Raw genomic sequence first — 22,498 nt, forward strand, 5'->3', positions numbered from 1 at the left:
ACAGGAAAGCAGGACTGTGCTTAACCTGTCCCAAATGAGGGGGGGGCACCCTCTGTTGGAAGAACCTCATTAAGCTGGGGCTTGAATGTCAGAGCCCTGTGAAAGTAAGAGGGGTGGGGACAGGAGTCCTCTCAGGAGGCTGCACAACCCCCCACCCCAGGGGTCCTCTCTAGACTGGCTTAACCTATTCTTCTCCTCCCTCCCCTTCACATAATAGAGCTAAATAGGCTTCATTAGGAGCCTCTTTTGTTATTTTAATTGTTCAATCAGAGCTGAAACCAGTTGTGGTAGGACTGTGTTTATGCCCTGCTAAGAGCTAAAATCACTTGAGATGGGGCAGTGTTTCTACCCAGCCTGGAAAAGAGCTGAAAATCACTGAGAGACTGATGTGCAGAGGTCACAGCAGAGAGGCAGAAGGTGACTGACAGTTAGCTGGGCCAGCAGGGTGGTGGTAGAGAGGTGTGAATCATAGAATCATAGTATATCAGGATTGGAAGGGACCTCAGGAGGTCATCTAGTCCAACGTCCTGCTCAAAGCAGGACCAATTCCCAACAAAATCATCCCAGCCAGGGCTTTGTCAAGCCTGACCTTAAAAACCTCAAAGGAAGGAGATTCCACCACCTCCCTAGGTAATGCATTTCAGTGCTTCACCACCCTCCTAGTGAAAAAGTTTTTCCTAATATCCAACCTAAACCTCCCCCACTGCAACTTGAGACCATTACTCCTTGTTCTGTCATCTGCTACCACTGAGAACAGTCTAGATCCATCCTCTTTGGAACCCCCTTTCAGGTAGTTGAAAGCAGCTATCAAATCCCCCCTCATTCTTCTCTTCTGCAGACTAAACAATCCTAGTTCCCTCAGCCTCTCCTCATAAGTCATGTGTTCCAGTCCCTTAATAATTTTTCTTGCCCTCCACTGGACGTTTTCCAATTTTTCCACATCCTTCTTGTAGTGTGGGGCCCAAAACTGGACACAGTACTCCAGATGAGGCCTTACCAATGTTGAATAGAGGGGAACGATCATGTCCCTCGATCTGCTGGCAATGCCCCTAATTATACATCCCAAAATGCCATTGGCATTCTTGGCATCAAGGGCACACTGTTGACTCTTATCCAGCTTCTCATCCACTGTTATCCCTAAGTCCTTTTCTGCAGAACTGCTGCCTAGCCATTCGGTTCCTAGTCTATAACGGTGCATGGGATTCTTCCGTCCTCAGTGCAAGACTCTGCACTTGTCCTTGTTGAAGCTCATCAGATTTCTTTTGGCCCAATCCTCTAATTTGTCTAGGTCCCTCTGTATCCTATCCCTACCCTCCATTGTATCTACCTCTCCTCCCAGTTTAGTGTCATCTGCAAACCTGCTGAGGGTGTGCAATCCACACCATCCTCCAGATCATTAATGAAGATATTGAACAAAACCGGCCCCAGGACTTACCCTTGGGGCACTCCGCTTGATACCAGCTGCCAAATAGAAATGGAGCCATTGATCACTACCCATTGAGCCCGATGATCTAGCCGGCCTTCTATCCACCTTATAGTCCATTCATCCAGTCCATACTTCTTTAACTTGCTGGCAAGAATACTGTGGGAGACCATGTCAAAAGCTTTGCTAAAGTCAAGGAACAACACGTCCGCTGCTTTCTCCTCATCCACAGAGCCAATTATTTCATCATAGAAGGCAATTAGACTTGCCCTTGGTGAATCCATGCTGACTGTTCCTGATCACTTTCCTCTCCTCTAAGTGTTTCAAACTGATTCCTTGAGGACCTGCTCCATGATTTTTACGGGGACTGAGGTGAGGCTGACTTGCCTGTAGTTCCCCAGATCCTCCTTCTTCCCTTTTTAAAAGATGGGCACTACATTAGCCTTTTTCGAGTCATCCGGCACCTCCCCTGATTGCCATGAGTTTTCAAAGATAATGGCCAATGGCTCTGCAATCACATCCACCAACTCCTTTCGCACTCTCAGATGCAGCACATCCAGCCCCATGGACTTGTGCTTGTCCAGCTTTTCTAAATAGTCCTGAACTACTTTCTCCACAGAGGGCTGGTCACCTCCTCCCCATGCTGTGCTTCCCAGTGCAGTAGTCTGGGAGCTGATCTTGTTCGTGAAGACAGAGGCAAAAAAAGCATTGAGTACATTAGCTTTTTCCACGTCCTCTGTCACTAGGTTACCTCCCTCATTCAGTAAGGGACCACACTTTCCTTGACTTTCTCCTTGTTGCTAACATACGGTGGTGTTTAGATGTTGCTTGTAATTATTAGAATTGGGAGCACTGGCTGTTGGGAGTCTGAAAGGACAGGAAACAAGAAGGAGGGGGGAGGACTTGAGAGGCTGGGAGAGAGCTACAGAGGGTGCAGCAGCAGCTTGGTAAAGAAAAGGTTTCCACTTTGAAAATAAAGTCCTGTTGAAGCTTGTTAGTACCTTGCCTGGTTGATACAACACATATCTGAAGAAACTTTTCTTGTTACTCCTAATATCTCTTGCTAGCTGCAACTCCAAGTGTGATTTGGTCTTCCTGATTTCACTCCTGCATGCCTGAGCAATAATTTTATACTCTTCCCTGGCCATTTGTCCAATCTTTCACTTCTTGTAAGCTTCTTTTTTGTGTTTAAGATCAGCAAGGATTACACTGTTAAGCTAAGCTGGTCACCTGCCATATTTACTATTCTTTCTACACATCGGGATGGTTTGTCCCTGTAACCTCAATAAGGATTCTTTAAAATACAGCAAGCTGTCCTGGACTCCTTTGATGAGAAGCCACCAGGGCAGCGGTGGAGAGGTGCAATGAACAGCCAGCTGGGTGGCTGGTGGAAGGGCACGGTGAGAGTGGGTCTTGTAAAGAGGCGCGATGAGAGCAGTCAGCAGGTGAGCAGCCAGTGGAGCGAGTAAGTTGCCTCTTTACCCCACCCTCCCACAGGGTGGGAGGTGAACTTTGCCGATGCACCTCTGAACTCTGGGTCTGCACTGAGCAAGGACAGCAACTGTGAGTGAGGTGCAGAGAAGGGTCGGGCATGTGAAAGGGACTTTTGGGTTGCTGGACTTAAGAACCTGAGGGGACACCTGACGGCACTGCCCAACTTACTTGGTGGTGTGTCTTTTACTCATGGTTTATGTTTATGAACTCTGTTTGCAGTGTTTTCCCAAATTAACTCTGAGTTACTTCCCTCCTTTTATTAAAAGTTTCTTTTCTACACTTGGGCCACGTCTACACTACCCGCCGCATCGGCGGGTAGTGATCGATCTATCGGGGATCAATTTATCATGTCTAGTGTAGACGCGATAAATCGATCCCCGATCACTCTGCTGTCGACTCCAGAACTCCACCAGGGTGAGAGGCAGAAGCAGAGTCGATGTGGGAGCGGCGGTCATCGATCCCGCGCTGCGAGGACACGAAGTAAGTGATTCTAAGTTGTTCTAAGATACGTCGACTTCAGCTACGCTATTCTTGTAGCTGAAGTTGCGTATCTTAGATGGATCTCCCCATAGTGTAGACCAGGCCTTGGACTCTGTGTTTGCAAGTGGGGAAGTATTGCCTCTCAAAGGCGCCCAGGGTGGTATGTAATTTTCCCATGTTACTGGGTGGGGGCTTGAGCTGGTTCTGTGTTGTATCGATGAACCCAGCCCTTGTTGCTGCTGGCTCCACCTGGCAGAAGGTTACATATGTTTGCTCTCCACATCAAGATTGGCTGTCTGGGAGAGGTGGCTACCAAAGTAAGGGAAATGCTCAACATTTTCCAGGAGTTCACCACTGATGAGAGTTTGTGGGAGAAGAGGGGCAACTTGTGCTGGGGCAGGCTGGTAGAGCAACTTCATCTTCCCAATGCTGAGGGAGAGTCCCAGGCTATGATAGATGCCTGAGAAAAGATCTAGGGTAGATTGCAAGTCAGCCTTGGTGTGCACGAGCACCGTTGCCAACATACTGAACATCGGTAATAACAGTCCTGGTGACCTTAATTTTAGAATGAAGAGGCCGCAGGTTGAAGAGCTGGCCGTCCATGTGATAATCAATCCCAATTTCAGAAGAAAGGCGGTCACAAATAAGAATCAAGATCACGGCAAGAAGCGTTGGGGCAATAACACAGCCCTGCTTAACACCAGTATGGATGGTGAAGGTGTCTGTCTCCAATCCATTTCAGAGGACAGTCGCAGTCATCCATCATGAAGTAGCCTGAGAATGCGAATGAACTTCAATGGACAACCAAATCGAGACAGCACCTTCTATAATGCTTCACTGACTGATGGAATCAATAAGTGCCATAAACAATGGCTGGAGTTGTTCTCCGCACTTCTCTTGGATCTATTGTGCAACAAGTGTGCTGCTTGATGGCAGTACGAAATGGCACTAAGATGATTGGTAAGAAAACAGCTTTTCGAAATGTGAACCAAGTCACGACAGAAGCACCAATGCTGAACTATTATGAGGTTAAGAGCCTAAGCTTTCAGTCAATATATGCTCACATAGGCTGGAATCCATCTTTTTGCATGATCAGCTAGAAGCATATGCTTCTAATACTCTGGTTAAAACACAAAAGAATCTGCTTAGATTGAAAGAGAAATGTTAGTAACTAGTTTTGGTTGTGAGTAGTTTTGTAAATTAGTTTATGGGCAGAAATCAGTTGCGGTAGAAACAGACCATAAGTAGCTGGAAACTCTATTATGGAAGCAATTGTGCAAAGCACCACCTAGATGTCAGAAAATGATTTTGTCATTGCAAAAGTGCTGATTCAAGGTGATAAGGGTCTGAGGTGAAATTCTGACTGCAAAGAAATCAGTGCTGATATTCCTATTGACTTCAGTAGAGCCAGGATTTAACTCCTGGGAAGGAGCTTCTTGTATAGATGTGCTTTCAAAAGTGCCTATTAAAAATGAAAGCAAGGAACTACAAGAAAAATTTTTTGAAGGAATGGGGATTCAGCTACTACCCATTTCTGAAACAAAATTTTAAAAGCTCAGACGAGAAACAAAATGACCCAACCTTACAAGAGCTTGAGAGAATATTTCTTGATGGATGGCCATTAGGAAAATCTGAGGCACCTTCAAACATAAGAACTTCAAGATGAAATTGCGCCATATGATGAGATTCTTCAAAAAGGATATCATGCCATGATACCACACACCTTGAGGTTGGAAATGTTAAGCAGAATCTGCAGTGCTCATCTGAGTAGTGACATCAGTAAGAACAGAATCCAAGATGTCCTATTCTGGCCAGGAATTAATGGGCTCTTGGTACTAACTTATCTAAGGGTGATTTGCAAATATAGTAAAGTTGCCATTAACGCTGACTGTGTTTATGAGGAAATATCTAAACGCCTTTGGAGTGTGACTGTCATGAGCAGAGTGGTTTCTTTGCAAAGCCAGAGTTAGTAAACAGTGTGCAGGAAAATTCCAGAGGAGAGCCAAGTGCAATAAGTTAAAATTGCTGAATGTGCATTTATTTATTCACCTATTTATTTTTGTGAGTGAGAAGATATACACAGTAGATTTAACTCAGAGAAAAAGATAGCTTTTTTGTACACACCAGCATACAAAGAAAGAAGAAACTGTGGCCAAAACTTTCATACATGGATGCCAAAAATTGGGCCCCCAAGCCCAGATTCAGGCACTTAAGTAAGTGGTCTGATTTTCAGAGAAGATGAGTACCTATTGCTCTCATTGAAGTATCAGCACTTCTTAATATAAGATCACTTATTTTGGGTGAGCTGATATTAAATAGGCACCTAAGTATATAACCTTCAGATGTCCAAGGCTGAAACCCTTGGCCTATATTTCTGAAATACACCAGCTATAAGCAATGGTAATTAACAAATTTCTGTAAAAAATATCTTGGCATTTTTCTAAGATCAGGTGTAAAATATTTGTTTACTATCACTAGATACCTGTATTTATGGGACTGTGCTCTGTGATCTAAGAGGACTTTTCCACCTCTATTTATTATGACTCAACAGATTTACATAGCACATCTCATAGGGAACATGCTTTTCAGAATAACAAACTATATGTATTGTATGTAGGGATCACTTCATACACCACCAAAATACACACCCTCTGAAATAGAATTATAATGGCACCAGCCTACACAACAGAACAACTTTAGTTCAGGAAATGAAGAATGTCTTATCTAATTGAAAAGGAGTACTTGTGGCACCTTAGAGACTAACCAATTTATTTGAGCATGAGCTTTCGTGAGCTACAGCTCACTTCATCGGATGCATACCGTGGAAATCTCCTGCTGGTAATAGCTATTACCAGCAGGAGATTTCCACGGTATGCATCCGATGAAGTGAGCTGTAGCTCACGAAAGCTCATGCTCAAATAAATTGATTAGTCTCTAAGGTGCCACAAGTACTCCTTTTCTTTTTGCGAATATAGACTAACACAGCTGTTACTCTGAAACTTATCTAATTGACTCTCCACAGGAGTTTTAGGCAGCAAGAATGCAAGCACCCAAACTACAGTGCAGTTGGGACACAGGCATTAACAACCTTAACACTTGTGTAAAAGGCCACAGGACCAATAATGATCATGAGAATCATAGAATCATAGAATATCAGGGTTGGAAGGGACCTCAGGAGGTCATCTAGTCCAACCTCCTGCTCAAAAGCAGGACCCATACCCAATTAAATCATCCCAGCCAGGACTTTGTCAAGCCTGACCTTAAAAACTTCTAAGGAAGGAGATTCCACCACCTCCCTAGGCAATGCATTCCAGTGTTTCACCACCCTCCTAGTGAAAAAGTTTTTCCTAATATCCAACCTAAACCTCCCCCACTGCAACTTGAGACCATTACTCCTTGTCCTGTCCTCTTCCACCACTGAGAATAGTCGAGAACCATCCTCTCTGGAACTACCTCTCAGGTAGTTGAAAGCAGCTATCAAATCCCCCCTCATTCTTCTCTTCTGCAGACTAAACAATCCCAGTTCCCTCAGCCTCTCCTCATAACTCATGTGTTCCAGACGCCTAATCATTTTTGTTGCCCTTCGCTGGACTCTCTCCAATTTTTCCACATCCTTCTTGTAGTGTGGGGCCCAAAACTGGACACAGTACTCCAGATGAGGCCTCACCAATGTTGAATAGAGGGGGACGATCACGTCCCTCGATCTGCTCGCTATGCCCCTACTTATACATCCCAAAATGCCAATGGCCTTCTTGGCAACAAGGGCACACTGCTGGCTCATATCCAGCTTCTCGTCCACTGTCACCCCTAGGTCCTTTTCTGCAGAACTGTTGCCTAGCCATTCGGTCCCTAGTCTGTAGCTGTGCATTGGGTTCTTCCGTCCTAAGTGCAGGACCCTGCACTTATCCTTATTGAACCTCATCAGATTTCTTTTGGCCCAATCCTCTAATTTGTCTAGGTCCCTCTGTATCCTATCCCTGCCCTCCAGCGTATCTACCACTCCTCCCAGTTTAGTATCATCCGCAAATTTGCTGAGAGTGCAATCCACACCATCCTCCAGATCATTTATGAAGATATTGAACAAAACCGGCCCCAGGACCGACCCCTGGGGCACTCCACTTGACACCAGCTGCCAACTAGACATGGAGCCATTGATCACTACCCGTTGAGCCCGACAATCTAGCCAACTTTCTACCCACCTTATAGTGCATTCATCCAGCCCATACTTCCTTAACTTGCTTAAATTGTGACAAGACCAAGTACCTAGATTAATAGATTCCAAAATCAGAAGGGATCATTATTATCATCTAGTCTGACTTCCTGGATAACACAGTCCCAAGAACTTCCTACTGCATCATTTTTAGGGAAAAAAAATCGAGTCTTGATACAAAAATTATCAGTGATATAGAAGCATAGTCTCTAATGTCATGCCAGGGCACTGATGCAGTCCAGTCTTTGTCAGCCAGAAGACTGTTAGGGCTTGTCTACACTTACATTTTATAGCGCTCTGACTTGCTGAAAAATCACCCCCCTGAGTGCAGCAAGTCAGAGCGCTTTAAAGCGCTAGTGTAAGCAGGCTCCCAGCGCTCGGCGCTAATCCCCTCGTGGCGGTGGATTACCAGGAGCGCTAGGAGAGCTCTGGTGTGCGACCGCACTCGGACTTCAAAGTGCTGCTGCGGGAGTGCTCCCGCAACAGTGTTTTGAAATTTCCAGTGTATCCATGCCCTTAGTTGCGATGTAGGGCCTCCAAGGTATCCAGCATCCTTACAGCTTCAGTGAGAATAAGGAAATGTCCTGAGGGAAAAACAATGTTTAGCACTAGATGCAACATTTTGGTCATAGTGCCCTTAATGGTTTCTGGAAAATGCAGAAAAAGGATGCATGTCTTCCACTTTTTGCACAGTCCAAGAAAGGCCGTGAAACATCATGTGCTAAAAACTGTTGAAAATGTCACTTTTATGGAGACAAATCCCGCCCTGCCCCAAGCCCCAAACAAATCCAAAGCTGTACATTTCGTTTCTATCTGCTACTGTTTATTTTTCCTTATTAGCAAAGGATGTATCCTATGCTCCAGTTCTGTCCTCCTGGACTGTGGAGGATCTCATGTTCTACAGGTGAATTTGGGGCTGAGGTTTTTCTTAGGGCTGTCGAGCGATTAAAAAAATTAATTGCAATTAATCGTGTTGTTAAACAACAATAGAATACCATTTATTTTAAATATTTGTGGATGTTTACTACATTTTCAAACATATTAATTTCAATTACAACACAGAATACAAAGTGTACAGTGCTCACTTTATATTTATTTTTATTACAAATATTTGCATTGTAAAAAACAAAAAAAATTATTTTTCAATTCACCTCATACAAGTACTGTAGAGCAATATCTTTACCATGAAAGTTGAACTTACAAATGTAGAATTATGTAAAAAAACCTCCTGCATTCAAAAATATAACAATGTAAAACAAGTCCACTCAGTTCTACTTCTTGGTCAGCCAATCACTCAGACAAATAAAGTTGGTTACAATTTGCAGGAGATAATGTTGCCTGCTTCTTGTTTACAATGTCACCTGAAAGTGAGAACAGACATTCGCATGGCACTGTTGTAACTGACATTGCAAGATATTTACGTGCCAGATGCGCTAAAGATTCATATGTCCCTTCATGCTTCAACCACCATTCCAGAGGACATGCTTCCATGCTGATGATGGGTTCTGCTTGATAACAATCCAAAGCAGTGTGGACTGACGCATATTCATTTTCATCATCTGAGTCAGATGCCACCAGCAGAGAGTTAATTTTCTTTTTTGGTGGTTTGGGTTCTGCAGTTTCCACATCAGATTGTTGCTCTTTTAAGACTTCTAAAAGCATTCTCCACACCTCGTCCCTCTCAGATTTTGGACAGCACTTCAGATTCTTAAACCTTGGTCGAGTGCCCTAGCTGTCTTTAGAAATCTCACATTGGTACCTTCTTTGCGTTTTGTCAAATCTGCGCTGAAAGTGTTCTTAAAACGAACATGTGCTGGCTCATCATCTGAGACTGCGATAACATGAAATATATGCAGACTGTGGGTAAAACAGAGCAGGAGACATACAATTCTCCCCCAAGGAGTACAGTCACAAATTTAATTGACGCATTTTTTTAATGAGCATCATCATGGAAGCAAGAATGGTGGCCGAAGCATGAAGAGGCATACAAATATTTAGCACATTTAGCATGTAAATACCTTGCAACACCAGCTACAAAAGTGCCATGCAAACACCTGTTCTCATTTTCAGGTGACATTGTAAATAAGAAGCAGGCAGAAGTATCTTCTGTCAATGTAAACAAACTTATTTGTCTTAGTGATTGGCAGAATAAGAAGTAGGACTGAGAGGACTTGTAGGCTCTAAAATTTTACACTGTTTTGTTTTTGAGTGCAATTATGTAACCAAAAAAAATCTGCAGTTGTAAGTTACACTTTCATGATAAAGAAATTGCACTATTTCTATTGTTTATCATTTTTACAGTGCATATATTTGTAATAAAACTAATAATATAAAGTGAGCACTGTGCACTTTGCATTCTGTGTTGTAATTGAAATCCATATTGAAAACGTAGAAAAAAATCCCAAAATATTTAATAAATTTCAATTGGTATTCTATTGTTATAAGTGCGATTAATCATGCTTAATTTTTTTAATCGTGATTAATTTTTTTGAGTTAAACACGTGTATTAACTGCAATTAATTGGCAGCCCTGGTTTTTCTAGTACAGTGGTTTCCCCCGGGCTCCGCAGACTATGTCCAAAGGGTCCGCAAAAGGTTATTGTTACCGTAGAACAGTGGTTTTCAACTTGTGGTTTGTGGACCCTTGCAGGTCTGCAGACTATGTCTAAGATTTCCAAAGGAGTCCACACCTCAATTCAAAAATTTTTCGGGGTCCGCAAAAAAAAAAAGGTTGAAAAACCACTGTTCTATTAGAAACAGAACTGCAAACCTGTTTCTAAGTACTGCCATCCACTGTCAAATGACAGTTACATGTGGTGCTGCTTGAAAAGCCATGACAACCTCATCAAATGAATATGATTTGGCTTTCTACACTACAATTTTCCTATGCCATGGATCTTGCCTCTGAAATTGAAAGATGTCTCTTGGTAGAGCTAAAGCCAGTGCCATCCCTAGAGGCACTCAAAACAAAAAGCCACATTGGGCTCCAAGTTGCAAGTGTGCTCTGGGCTCCTTTTGGCCTTCACAGAAAAAAAAAAATCACACCTCGTTTTTATGCCCTTTCGGCTTACAAAGTCCTCACTTGCTGATGTTTAGCTGCCTATGTTTTTACCCATATGAGACAGTTCTAGACAGTTCTAGTTCTAGAAGTTCTAGGCTTCTGGTTTATGCTTGTGTCTTAATAGTAACTTCTCTTCTCTCTAATGTAAATAAAGACAAGATACAATTGTGTTCATACACTGCTTTTGAAGTGAAAGCCTAACGTTTTCATTTTTCTAAACAAAATTCACTTTTAGAAAACTCTCCCATCTCTGAGCTCAACTACGCCATTAAAATCTAGTTTTGTTTAGCCTACCAAAAAACTAAGATTGGCCCTGAGCACAGCTGAACTAGTTGCCAGTAGGACAGTTACCTATGCACCTGTCTGGTGATAAAGCATATTATAATAATGTAGTTAGCTTGGCATGGTGGTAGTTGGCTGCAAGGAACAGGCAGAGGAAGGCTAAATCGACCAAGAACCAACCATTGAGGATTTCAGTCAGATTATGAAACAGAATTTCTTTTGTCTTCCTAGGCCTTGTCAACACTTGAAAGGATTTCCGGTATACTATACCAGCAGGCCCCCTAGTGGAAACGCAGCTTATAGCAGCAAAACAATTTTGTTGATCTCGCTTGTACCAGTTCTCCAAACTAAATAAACTGTACCAGCAAAAGGATTTGTTGCCAGTATAACTGCATCTACACGACAATACTTTTTGCCTGTATAAAAATTTCATAACAACTCAAACTCCTAATCAACATTATTATCCAACAGAACTTTTTGAGCATAGACCTGGTCCTACAGAATTTTAGGCAGCCAGGATGACCTCCACAAAGGGTACTTCGTGTCACAACCAGGATGTGGGCAGTCTGACCTAATGGTCAGAGAAGGAGTCAGGCCAGGGCAGATACCAAGAGGTCAGAGTCCAAGACAGGAGGCAGGTATCAGGAGGCAGGCAGGGTCAGACTACCAAGGGTTCAGCAGCAGCTACAAGTATTGCAGGAGAAGCAGTCCTAAGCAGGGGCAACCCAGTTGCATGGATAACTTCCTGTCCCTGTGCTTGGTTTAAATAGAAGCTGGGAAGCAATCAGGACCCCACAGTGTTCAGCCAATCAAATCCCAGGATTGGAGTCCTCTGTCAGCATTCAGCTTCTATTCTGACAACTGTTAAACAGGTCACCGAGTGGCAGGTTAGAACTTACTGTCTCCTGGGAGCCCTATGTATCAGCATTCAAGATCCATGGTCCCTGACACCTAGGTGGCTAAGTCCCATTTTTAGGCACCACTGCGATCCACAAAACATCTGCTTGGCTTCCGCCTAACTTTGTAGGTGCCTAAAGTCACTCAGGGCCTACGTTTTTGCAGTGAAAGTTCCCTATGCATCTATGTTTCTGCCTCTGCCTCTCTCTAGGCCAGTGGTCTCCAAACTTTTTGGCTCGTGCACCCCCAGAGTGAAGACTGGAAGACCTGCCACAGATGTGCTGCCAACGGAAGAAGACTGGAAGGCCTGCCGCAGATGAACGGAAGACTTACTGCAGGCAGACCGCCAAAGGGGAACACCAGCCATGGACTTGCAGAGCTGCCGCCGAAAAAAACCCTGGCGGAGTGTTGTCTGGCAGTGCTTCTGCTGCCGAACACCCCCGGGATCATCTCGCACCCCAGTTTGGAGACCACTGCTCTAGGCACCCAGACACCTATCGCCCAGGCCCGGATCGATACACAAACCGGGGAAAGATAGACCCTTGGATGCATGTGTGTGTGGAGACGGGGGCAGAGTCAGTAGGCATGCTCAGAGCCTGCTTAACTCTGCACAAAACAGCCAGGACCTCTCTTATAACACAGTAGTTGGGGTATACCAAGGCTGTGAGAGACCCCCTTGTTCAAGTCCCCGTTTGCCTGCTGAGAAGGTATTTGAACAGGGAGTTGTCAGGTGCATGCCCTACCAACTCGGCTATGGGCTATTCTGATGTAGGTCTCAATTCTAATTCAATTAAATCATTGGATAATTAAATACTAATTGGGCCAGAAAAAAAATCAGAATGTAGCTGTAGCTCATGAAAGCTTATGCTCAAATAAATTTGTTTGTCTCTAGTGTAAACAGAGTAATTAAAACATTGGCAGCTGGTCTACAGAGGGAAATGCACAGATCAAAGTGCCAGTTTCCCCATCACTATTCCACTAAATAAACAGTGCAATAGCCCCACTGGCATTGTGCATGGTACACTGTGTAACATGTACTATACATTTTGATATTTGCATCTCTTATGGTTGACCCCATTAGGGATTGTGCATCGTAGAGGATCAGGCCTCTAAATTTGAGGAACGCTGCTTGACCTGCTTCAAGAAAATATATTACTGGAACTCTGTCCTTTTAAAATGATCATAACATCCATGCAATAAGGATTTAAATACAAGGTAAAAAAAAACAAACAAAAAACTACATGCTCCCAGCAGTTAACTTCACCAATCAGAAGTTTGCCCAAGCCGACCTCAGTTAAGACAGTGGAATCTGCAGGAACAGCTTTCTGGCGCTGAACAGGGTGTGAAAACATATCCTGGAAAGGGGCTCAAAAAAATGAAAGAGACCAGTTGAAAGTCTGAGCATGAAACTAGTTATGTATGAAGTGAAGGATTTCAAGTATGAATGTGTGTGTGTTCTTGCATGTGCTGAGGAAAGAAGGATTTGCAGAGGAGACAAGGGAGAGCTTTGTGTACAGCGCTCACTCTGACACAGCTCAGCCTGTTCTCTATCTCTCTCTTTCACTTCTGACTCTTCAGGAACATGCAGTGGCTCCTCATTCCCACTCTCCTCACCATCATTTATATGCAACAGGTAAGTTTTCTCGAAAGATTTTTTTTCTCCCTCGAGTGGTTAAAACTTTTATTTGCTTCATGACAAAATAAAATTCACTCAAGCAAATACTATGTGCAGAATAGGAAGCCAATTTTTTACTACCATGTACAAGTTTATTTGCAGCTTATTCATTGTATAGTCACAATTTTGATATTTTCCTCTTACTTCAGTTCATTGCTAAGAAATTTTAAATTCTCAGTGACTTCAACTCTCTCGCTCTCTTTTTTCTGAGTGCAAATGCTTGTCTGACACAAAGTAAGTAAACATCTTTCCCTCATTCATATTCCAGGTACGTGCACTGATCTGGCTCTAGGGCTCCATGAGCTAGTTTTGCAAATTAGCAAGGAGCTCTGGTGTTATTAAACTGTTTTAACAACAAAGAAATTCTGCTCCATTTACTCCAGTTTCAAAGTCCAATTCCATTAAAAAAAAATACCTTGCAAATGTGTTTTTTCCTCTTCTAGTGATGAAGTTAAATCTCCAAGTGGACAGTTTTCAAAACAATTATGCTTTGGTATTAATCTACCTACCTCATACATAATTTGCTTAATCTTAAAAACCAACCACCCACCCATCAAGAGATTTCCACACAATGGTCTCCTTTTTGAGTCTGCCCATAGGATTGGCAAAATACGTGCACGGGTTTGTGTGATGTGGACACAATTGTTATAGTAGGCTAGGGAAGGAAGAATCATAAAATATTTGGTTTGTCAACTTTACAGGCAGGCTTTACATTTTTATCCTAACTTGATAGACTGTTGAAGATTTTTCAAGTAAACAGTGTTATTCAGTGGCAGCAGAGTTAACTCAACCACAGGCTGTTTTCTCATGATTTGTTTTTCTTGCTGTGAAGAAACCTCTGAGTTGTCCTCTCTTTCTTTTGTTTTGTTTAGGTAGAGCTCTGCAGGTTCAAAGTACAATTCTGATTTATAATACAATAGCTTAAATAACTGCATCAATGTAAGCAATATTGGCTGACTCACAGTGTATGAAGGAATCCTGTTAAGAGCACACAGATCCATTTTGAAATAAGAGATACCTGATTTCAGTCACACAGACAATACCACAGTGTGTACTTCAGACCCTACCCAAATTTTTACAAGGAAGATAATATTTTGGGGGAAAAGATTTCAGCAAATGTTGAGCTGTGCTGATGGGAGTTTCCTAAAGTAACCATCCCGTCACTTATACTGATAAATGTTTAAGAGCACCTGTTTACCCCACATCCTTCTTCCAGAGACACAAACTTTAAAAAAGCTGTAACAACTGGCACCCGAAGTACAGATTAAGCTAATTTTTATGGCTGGTTGAAAGGTTAACATAAAGCCGTTCCTTAAAAAAATCAGTTATAAGAGCTAGTGATTTGTCATATTACTACTATGTTTGTGTGGCGATTGAATGAAAATAAATAATGGAATGATTAAAAACACCGCCTGTATTAACCTGTGCCTGGTGCATTGCAGAGCCTGTTGTGAGGCATGGAATAATATTTCAGCTCCCATAGTGGTTGATTTTGTGAACAGGTGCGGATCTTAAAAAATAGTTCTAGTCAAGTGACCATGGAAGCCGTATGTTGGAACCCAGTAAAACTGTATAGCTTATAAACCTCAAAGTATGGTGGAATGCTTGAAAAATGATTATCATCGCTAGAAAAATTATGATAAATATGAAAATCAGAGCGGAAAAACCCCATTCGGAAGATCCCCTATTCCCTATGGTGAACTGGAATTCAGTTACGCAGCTGGTTGTTGTGGCATGCAAAGCAGAGTTCTGCAGCAACTTCCAGTTTAAAAATGGGAATTTGTATTGAATTAAAAAGGAAAATGAATAATATATCTAGTACAATAGTCTTCCATAGTCTGCCAAAGGTTGTTTTTACTGACCAGACAGTACTGCACTGCAGAATTTGTTTGGGGAAAGAGAGAGAGAAGCTGATAGCATTTAGCTGGGTCCTTAGGTACTCAGAAAAATGTTGAAGATGGATCAGGTTTTTGGCACCTACGTGATAGCTGAGGCTTTTGTCAGTGGGGAGTGCCTGTATCTTCTCTTTCCCTGCCTCTTAATGGGCAAGGTTGCAGGTTTCTTTAAGCTACACTAGTAGATCTACTAGTACTCCTTGTTCCCAAACCCATTAGAGCATGGGAACTACTAGCTGCTCTACGGGTCCTTTCCCCATATCAATCTATCTATTCACCACGGCTAAATAAGCACATTAAGGTCTAGGTTTTTATTTAAGACCAGTGAAATAGTTAGGGTTGACATTTAAATTGTCATTATGTTTGAGCATTAATACGCCGTTGAAATAAACAGAAACGATGCTCTGCTCTCGGAAACATTGTTTCAGGCTCACTGTGGACTTCAGAAAACATCACTAATAGCTCATTTCTGCAAGGTTCTCTATTCAATCACAGGCTAGAACCAGTTTTCCTTTAAAGTGAAGACTTAAATTCTGAAGCAGGAGCTAGACTGCATGGAGAATTCTGTAGATGCAGAATCATGAGACACACAGGACTTTTGCTTTAGGTCACTCAGACTACCATCTTGCCATCTCAGTGCTGCCACCAGTCTGTTAAGATCTCTTTCCTGCTTAAGCCCTAGATCCTGCAAACACTCATGTGAGTAAATTTATGCACGTGAACAAATCCACGAAACTCAGTGGAACTGCTCACATGTGTACCTGTTTGCAAGATCAGCACCCTACAACACTAGCACAGCAAAGCCAACACAACAATGGAAAAGTGACCTGTCTTCTGTTCCTTTGCACACCAACAACCCAATTATCAAGTAAGCTGTGAGTGCCAAATTTTCAAATATTTGTGCCAATGTAAGTGGCAGAAAGAACATCACTTGGCTTCCAGATACCAGAGTGAATTTGTAGGGCTGACAGATACAGTCTATAGATTAGGGCTGAGTACGTTTGGTATATCATCATCATCAATAGTGTGAAACCCTACAATACCAAATTTAAAACCTTGTCCTGACTACACTAAAAGTTTTATTTTGTTGAAAGAAGAGACAGATTAATTTTCTTTGAAATAAACAGTAGGTCAGATTCACTGTTGGTGTAACACTCCAAATGTGCTAAGTTAGTGGTGAATTTGGTCCTTTGTTTCTCATGTACTACCTCACTTTTTCATCTTGTGAATTTTTACAAAAGCTTTAGTGGCTTTATGAAACTCTCTTCCTTCATCCTTACTAAAGTTTATGTACTAACCACGCTAAAGTAACCCAGCCCTCAAAAGTCCAACCATTGTAAGTTTTTCTGCAGGGCACAAGGCAATGGACAACTAGAAGTGAAGCCTGGGGAAAAATCTGCAGAAGCCAGTGAGGTACATCAGCGTAAAGAATTTTGTCACTGGCCATGCAAATGCCCCCATGTGCCAACCTGCACCCCTGGAGTGAGCCTGGTAAAGGATGGTTGTGGATGTTGTAAAATCTGTGCCAAGCAGGCCGGAGAGATCTGTAATGAAGCAGATACCTGTGACCCTCACAAAGGGCTTTACTGTGATTACTCTGCAGACAGGCCTAGGTATGAAACAGGAGTATGTGCATGTAAGTTACTCTTTCACGTCCTATTCTTGAAACTTCAGGGGGTGATAAGCATGGCTCTTTATAGTCTGACTCAAAAGAAAAAAAAAAGTCTTTTAGTTTGGGCTGTATAGTTCCTTGCCTGTAAATTACACCAATTTCCTTACACTCACTCATTTACTGATGTGTAAATAAGTATGTTTAGGGTGTCACTGCTACATCATTTTACACATCAGTCAAAGTGGTCCATTATTTATGGATGCATTTGTGACTGGGTTGAAACAAAGCAGCCAATAAGTAGAATTTCTCACAGATAAAAGTTGTGTTTGGGTGGGAAAGGGCAGAACTCTCCTCTTACATCTGCAGAACTTCATCCATAGAAGTACTGGGTGCAGTATACACTGCTGGTAATTGGAGTAGGAAAGGATGATCTCGCCTTACCATTTGGTATCCATTAACAGCATTTTATAGCTTGTAGCTGGATTAGTAATTCTGCTCTTTACCATTTTCAGATACGATAGCAGTCGGATGTGAGCTCAATGGAGTCTATTATGTCAATGGCCAGGCCTTCCAGCCTACCCCACTTTATAAGTGTCTCTGTGTTAGTGGTGCAATAGGATGTACACCTGTGTTCACCTCAAAGGCAGCAGCAAGTCAGTGCGTCATGGTCAAGGGCAGAAAAACGTCTGGACATTCCAACTGTGGCCCTGGACAACAGAAACAGCTACAATCAACAGGCTACAGATTAATGCCAGGTGTGCATGACTAGAATGGTAAACCATTTTCATACATGGTAAATTTTTAAACTACACATTTATTTAAAAAAAAAAGAAAAAATGGGTCAATATTCTATTTACCGACATCTTGTAGGGACCTTCTTCTCAATAGAAAATGGAGGATTCTAGATTTGGCTCCGACAGCCTGGTTGGTTATTGACAAAATCTCAGTCATTGAAAGGGGGGAAAAACCAACCTCTTTCTCTATGTTGAATTCAGTCTATAAGAATATGGAGCAATTTCTGGCTTCTAAACTACTCAATATTATCAGGTTCAAATTATAATCGCTATTTCCTGGTTAAATCGTTTGTCCTCTGCTTCTAGGATGAGAAGGAGAATAAAATAAAACTAAGGGTAGCCCAAGGCTCAAGAACAAATCAGATTCAAGTATTGCAGATATATAGGAAGGAGCATGCAAGCAAGCGAGCCAGCCCAGGCTATAGCAAATTTATACACATGTGCTGGTGGTTAACCTCACAAAACCTGGAATTCAGTTTGGACAAGCTTCCAAGAAGTTCAAGTGCTTATGCAAGCTATCCTAAAAATGGAAACTCATCCGACATCAAAACAGTAAATTTGATACTTAGACCAGACGTGAAGGATAGCAATTCCTTTTTACAGAATTTATCCAAAGCTGGGAATAAAACCATACACAGTAGGAAAGGCACTCAGAAAAGCAACCGAGTCTAAATGAATGAACTGCACACTTTTAAAGAATGTTATTAATTTAACCGAGGAGAGACAACCTCGAATATTCGATACCAAATCATTTAAACCAATTAAAATGTAATAATAAACTGAAATTATAATTTTATATACCTGCACAGCAACAAGAAGTTGCTTCCTCCCAGCACCTTAATACAATAGAAATCTTAAGGTGCCTTTTCAATCATTTTTACTGAGAATGAAGAGCAACACTTCAGTGCTTGCTATGACTTGAGAAATTTGGATAAACCGTGGAACACAATGAAAAAGCAATGCAAAGCAACTGCTTCCCTAGTTGGCTCTCAGTTCACAGGGCTGAGCACTCCAGCCCCATGTTTGCAGGGGATGGGAAGGATCACTGGTTGCTACACATGTTGAATGCAAATAGACTAGTCAAGTTTATTTACATGTCTAGTTTCACTTTCTGGTTTTCATGTATTACCATGATGTTACAATATTTGGGTTACAAACTCCTGGTAGACATTTAAATCTAACTAAAAATTTCCTTTGATTTAAAAAATGAACTTTGTGGGTCACATGCCTGTTCATCTTAGGTTTCAAACTATGATTTTATAGACCCAAGCCAACAATGAATCACTGCAGAGTGATGGACTCAGAAATTAAATTAAATTTATTGTTAACCCTCAGCATGACCATCTGAGGATCTGGATTAATAATCTATTTCTGGAGGAATTCTGTGCCAAAAATTAAAAATTCTGCACACAATATTTTAAAATTCTGCAAAATTCTTCACATTTTATTTGTCAAAATAACACAATATAATCATGCCCATTTCAATTATTTTGGTAATTTATTTCAAAATACCTGTGAGCTATTATGTCTGTAACAGTACAGACACAAAAATTCCCCTAGGAGTAGAGAGTTAAAGAAACCCCTATGACAACCTAGTTGTTTCTCTGCCCCCTACCCCCCCTAGAGCCCAGCCAGGGGGCCAGACACTCACATCCCTCTCCTCTCAGAGCCCAGCATCAGGTGCCCCCAGCCCAGACACTCACACCTCCTACCCTCCAAAGGCCAGCTGCAGGCCCCCCCATAGCCCAGATACTCTCAGCCCCTACCCTCCTAGAGCCTAGGGATCCAGAGGGAGAAACAGCCTGATGCTAGGTCCCAGGCTTGCACAGAGTTTCCTGCATGCCACCTCCTTCCTTCAGGGAACGTTGGGAACTGCAGCTGCTGGGAATCCTCCAGTTCCCTCCCCCTTACCCAGCCTTGTCTTCCATTTGCGAGCTGGGCTCTGCGAGGTCCAATGGTCCCTAGTGGAGGCCAACATCTCTGCAGCCCATTTCTGTGGGGGCAAAAAGGAAATTCTGCACACACAACATTAATTTCTGCAAAATTCTGCATTGCGCAGTGGCACAGATTTGAACCTGGAAGCAAGAGCTCTTGGAAGAAAAGTACCATTTAGCACTCCCTGAATAAACTGAAGGTCTGTACTATGTGGAGGCCTTATTTATTACATCTGAAGCACCAGAGATGTACATGGCACTTTACAATACTGATTAAGATTGAGGGATGACCCAAACAAGAACAGGGAGACAACGTGGAAAGTGAGGAAGAGGGAAGGGACAAAAACAAAATGGAGTAGGAATCCTTGGTAGGAAAAATGCTCTTTTTTCCCCTCTCAGAGAAAACCTGAAAATTTGTTTAAAAAATGATGTTCTCTCCTTAACATAATATAATAATCTATAGTTTAAATTCAATTTGTGCATAGTTTGCATGAAGTCATGCAGTGGCTTGTTAGCTCTAAGATAGTTTTAATTCTTTCCTTCCTTCTGTTAATGCTGGTAGCAAATGCTGAGCTTAATTTTATTGCTTTTACTGTTCTTTCAGTTTTCCTGCTTTCCTTAAGCATTTTCTGTTTAGCTAATAATTCCTAAATGAAGACAGTATCTATATCATACGTAGAAAATGTACTACATATGAGCAACTATGTAACCTCCCTTTATTTATTGCAGATCTGTGCCAGGCTTTTAATCTGCTTCCTGCACTGAGATCTTTAACCTGCTGTCTACCTTCCAGGTACCCTCATAATTCTGCCCTACCCTCTTAACTACATGTGCAGATTTCAAACCCTATGAGCCCTTCTTGAGTATTTCACCAAGATTTGCCACAGTGATTTTAAAATCTTATTTTATACCTTTACTTATTTGCACTCCTATTAGGTAGGGGATTCGATTTATTAGCATCAGATATTTAGAAATGACTGGAAAAAAATCATTCCTGACATTAAAAAAAAAGTTACATATCAAAAGATTTATTTACATAGGTTCATATAACTTTTCACAGCTACACTTGGTCTGCAGTTTAAGAAGTTTTTAAAATGTGTTCTTCACTACTCTGGATGTTTCATAACAGTTCTTCAGAAGGGATTTTGGGTTCCCATAACATTAATCTGGAGGGTCATAGAACATACAGTCACGCTGAGATTTTCAAAGCCATCTCGGAGTTTTGGATGTCAAATTCCAATTTTAATGGAAATTGGTGTCCAAATTTCTTAGGCAGCTTTGCACATCTCAGCCTCAGCCTTTTAGATCTACCTATGAGAGAAACCACATGAACAGAAATCAAATGCTAATCACTTTCAATTAATGCTACTTTAGACACAGAACTTTTAAAAATAGCCTGTCTTGCTGTGTTGCAACATATAATATATTGCTCTGTCTCTCAGTTTACAGAAGTCTACCACTTGTTTTGAAGGAGAAGTGCTTAGTACAGGCAACTTCTTGGACACCTTGTTCCAGAACCTGTGGCATAGGTATATCCAACAGGGTGACCAATGAAAACAGTAAATGTGAAATGAGAAAAGAAGAGAGGTTGTGTTTCATTCAACCTTGTCAGACCAATATATTGAAGACTATAAAGGTAAACTGTGGTGCAAAATGGCTTTCCATTATCTCCGATATGTGAGCCTTCCTGAAATACAAGATTGATCTTGTCTTTATCATGTAGCAGTGAACTACAGAAGTATAATTTTAAAGAAAGCCACAAATCTGAGGATTATTATGGTAGCCCGCTGTTTTATTACTTTAAAAAAATAAATCTCAGTCTCTGACTGGTACAAAGAAAAATAAGACAGCTTTAAAAAAAAGTAGTGTTTCAAATGCTATCGCTATTTAAATGCATAAGAACCTTTGTTGTTTGTTCTGTTGGTTTTTTTCATGTGACGTTTCAAGCTTTGTTTTATTTTACATTTAAGATTCCAAAAGGAAAAACATGTCAGCCAACATTCCAGCCTCCCAAAGCAGAGAAGCTAGCCTTTTCTGGATGCTCAAGCACAAAAAGCTACAAACCTACTTTCTGTGGTGTGTGTCTGGACAAGAGATGTTGCATACCTAACAAATCCAAAATGATCATTGTACAGTTTGACTGCCCCAAAGAAGGCTCCTTTAAGTGGAAGATGATGTGGATCACATCTTGTGTTTGTCAGAGGATTTGTAGTGATCCAGGAGATATATTTTCTGGACTCAAGTTATTATAACTTACAACATGGACAGCAGTGTATCATCAGGATGGCAGCATGCTCATAGTTTGAAGAGTTAGCTAAAGAGAAGACCCTTCCACTGAAACCAAACTTGTTGGCATTCTTCTGTTAAATACCCCGAGAACATGGTTTAAGAACAACATCTATGTATGTAAAACAAGACACTCAAAACACGTAAGAATTAAATTGTTTGAAACGTGAGTATACCTTTGAGGTACAAGTCTAGCTAACATAGGGACAGTCATGGAGGGAAAACTTTTGTAATTTAAAAAAATCTACAGGAATGCAGGGGTGAGTTTGCTCCATATAGACACAAAAAACTCCTAGAAATAGGTGTCCTCCCTCATCTTCAACAAACATGCAGGTTTAAATTAATTAAACATCCAAGTAACTTCGTAGAAAAAGGAATCTTAACTTTTTTTGCTATAACATCTGATCTATCATTCTTGATCCACAAGACAGATATTCTTACAGCTACACTGACACA

General features: G+C 41.6%; 2 protein-coding genes across 5 annotated transcripts in view; one reads left to right on the plus strand and one right to left on the minus strand.

Moving 5' to 3' along the window:
- TUBE1 (tubulin epsilon 1) overlaps positions 1-22,498 on the minus strand; it is a 55,552-nt gene that overhangs the window by 5,247 nt on the left and 27,807 nt on the right. The window contains exon 12 of one of the 4 annotated variants that reach the window (XM_084622976.1): positions 13,631-14,401. The exons of 2 other annotated variants lie outside the window; for them this stretch is intronic. In XM_084622976.1, coding sequence (XP_084479102.1) covers positions 14,390-14,401 — 12 coding nt within the window. In that variant the 3' untranslated portion in view covers positions 13,631-14,389. Of the gene's footprint in view, positions 1-13,630; positions 14,402-19,318; positions 19,816-22,498 lie in introns of those variants that run through there. One more of the 4 variants, XM_084622974.1, reaches the window with a different exon arrangement.
- CCN6 (cellular communication network factor 6) lies at positions 13,287-22,415 on the plus strand (the record flags this gene model as incomplete). Its single annotated transcript, XM_084622978.1, is given in 6 exon segments — positions 13,287-13,418; positions 13,421-13,479; positions 16,769-17,052; positions 17,541-17,783; positions 21,199-21,392; positions 21,727-22,415. Coding segments are annotated over 6 exon segments (1,194 nt in total). The 3' UTR covers positions 22,009-22,415.

This window comes from Lepidochelys olivacea, assembly GCF_965140295.1.
Source record: "Lepidochelys olivacea isolate rLepOli2 genome assembly, chromosome: 3".
NCBI classification, from domain to species: domain Eukaryota; kingdom Metazoa; phylum Chordata; order Testudines; family Cheloniidae; genus Lepidochelys; species Lepidochelys olivacea.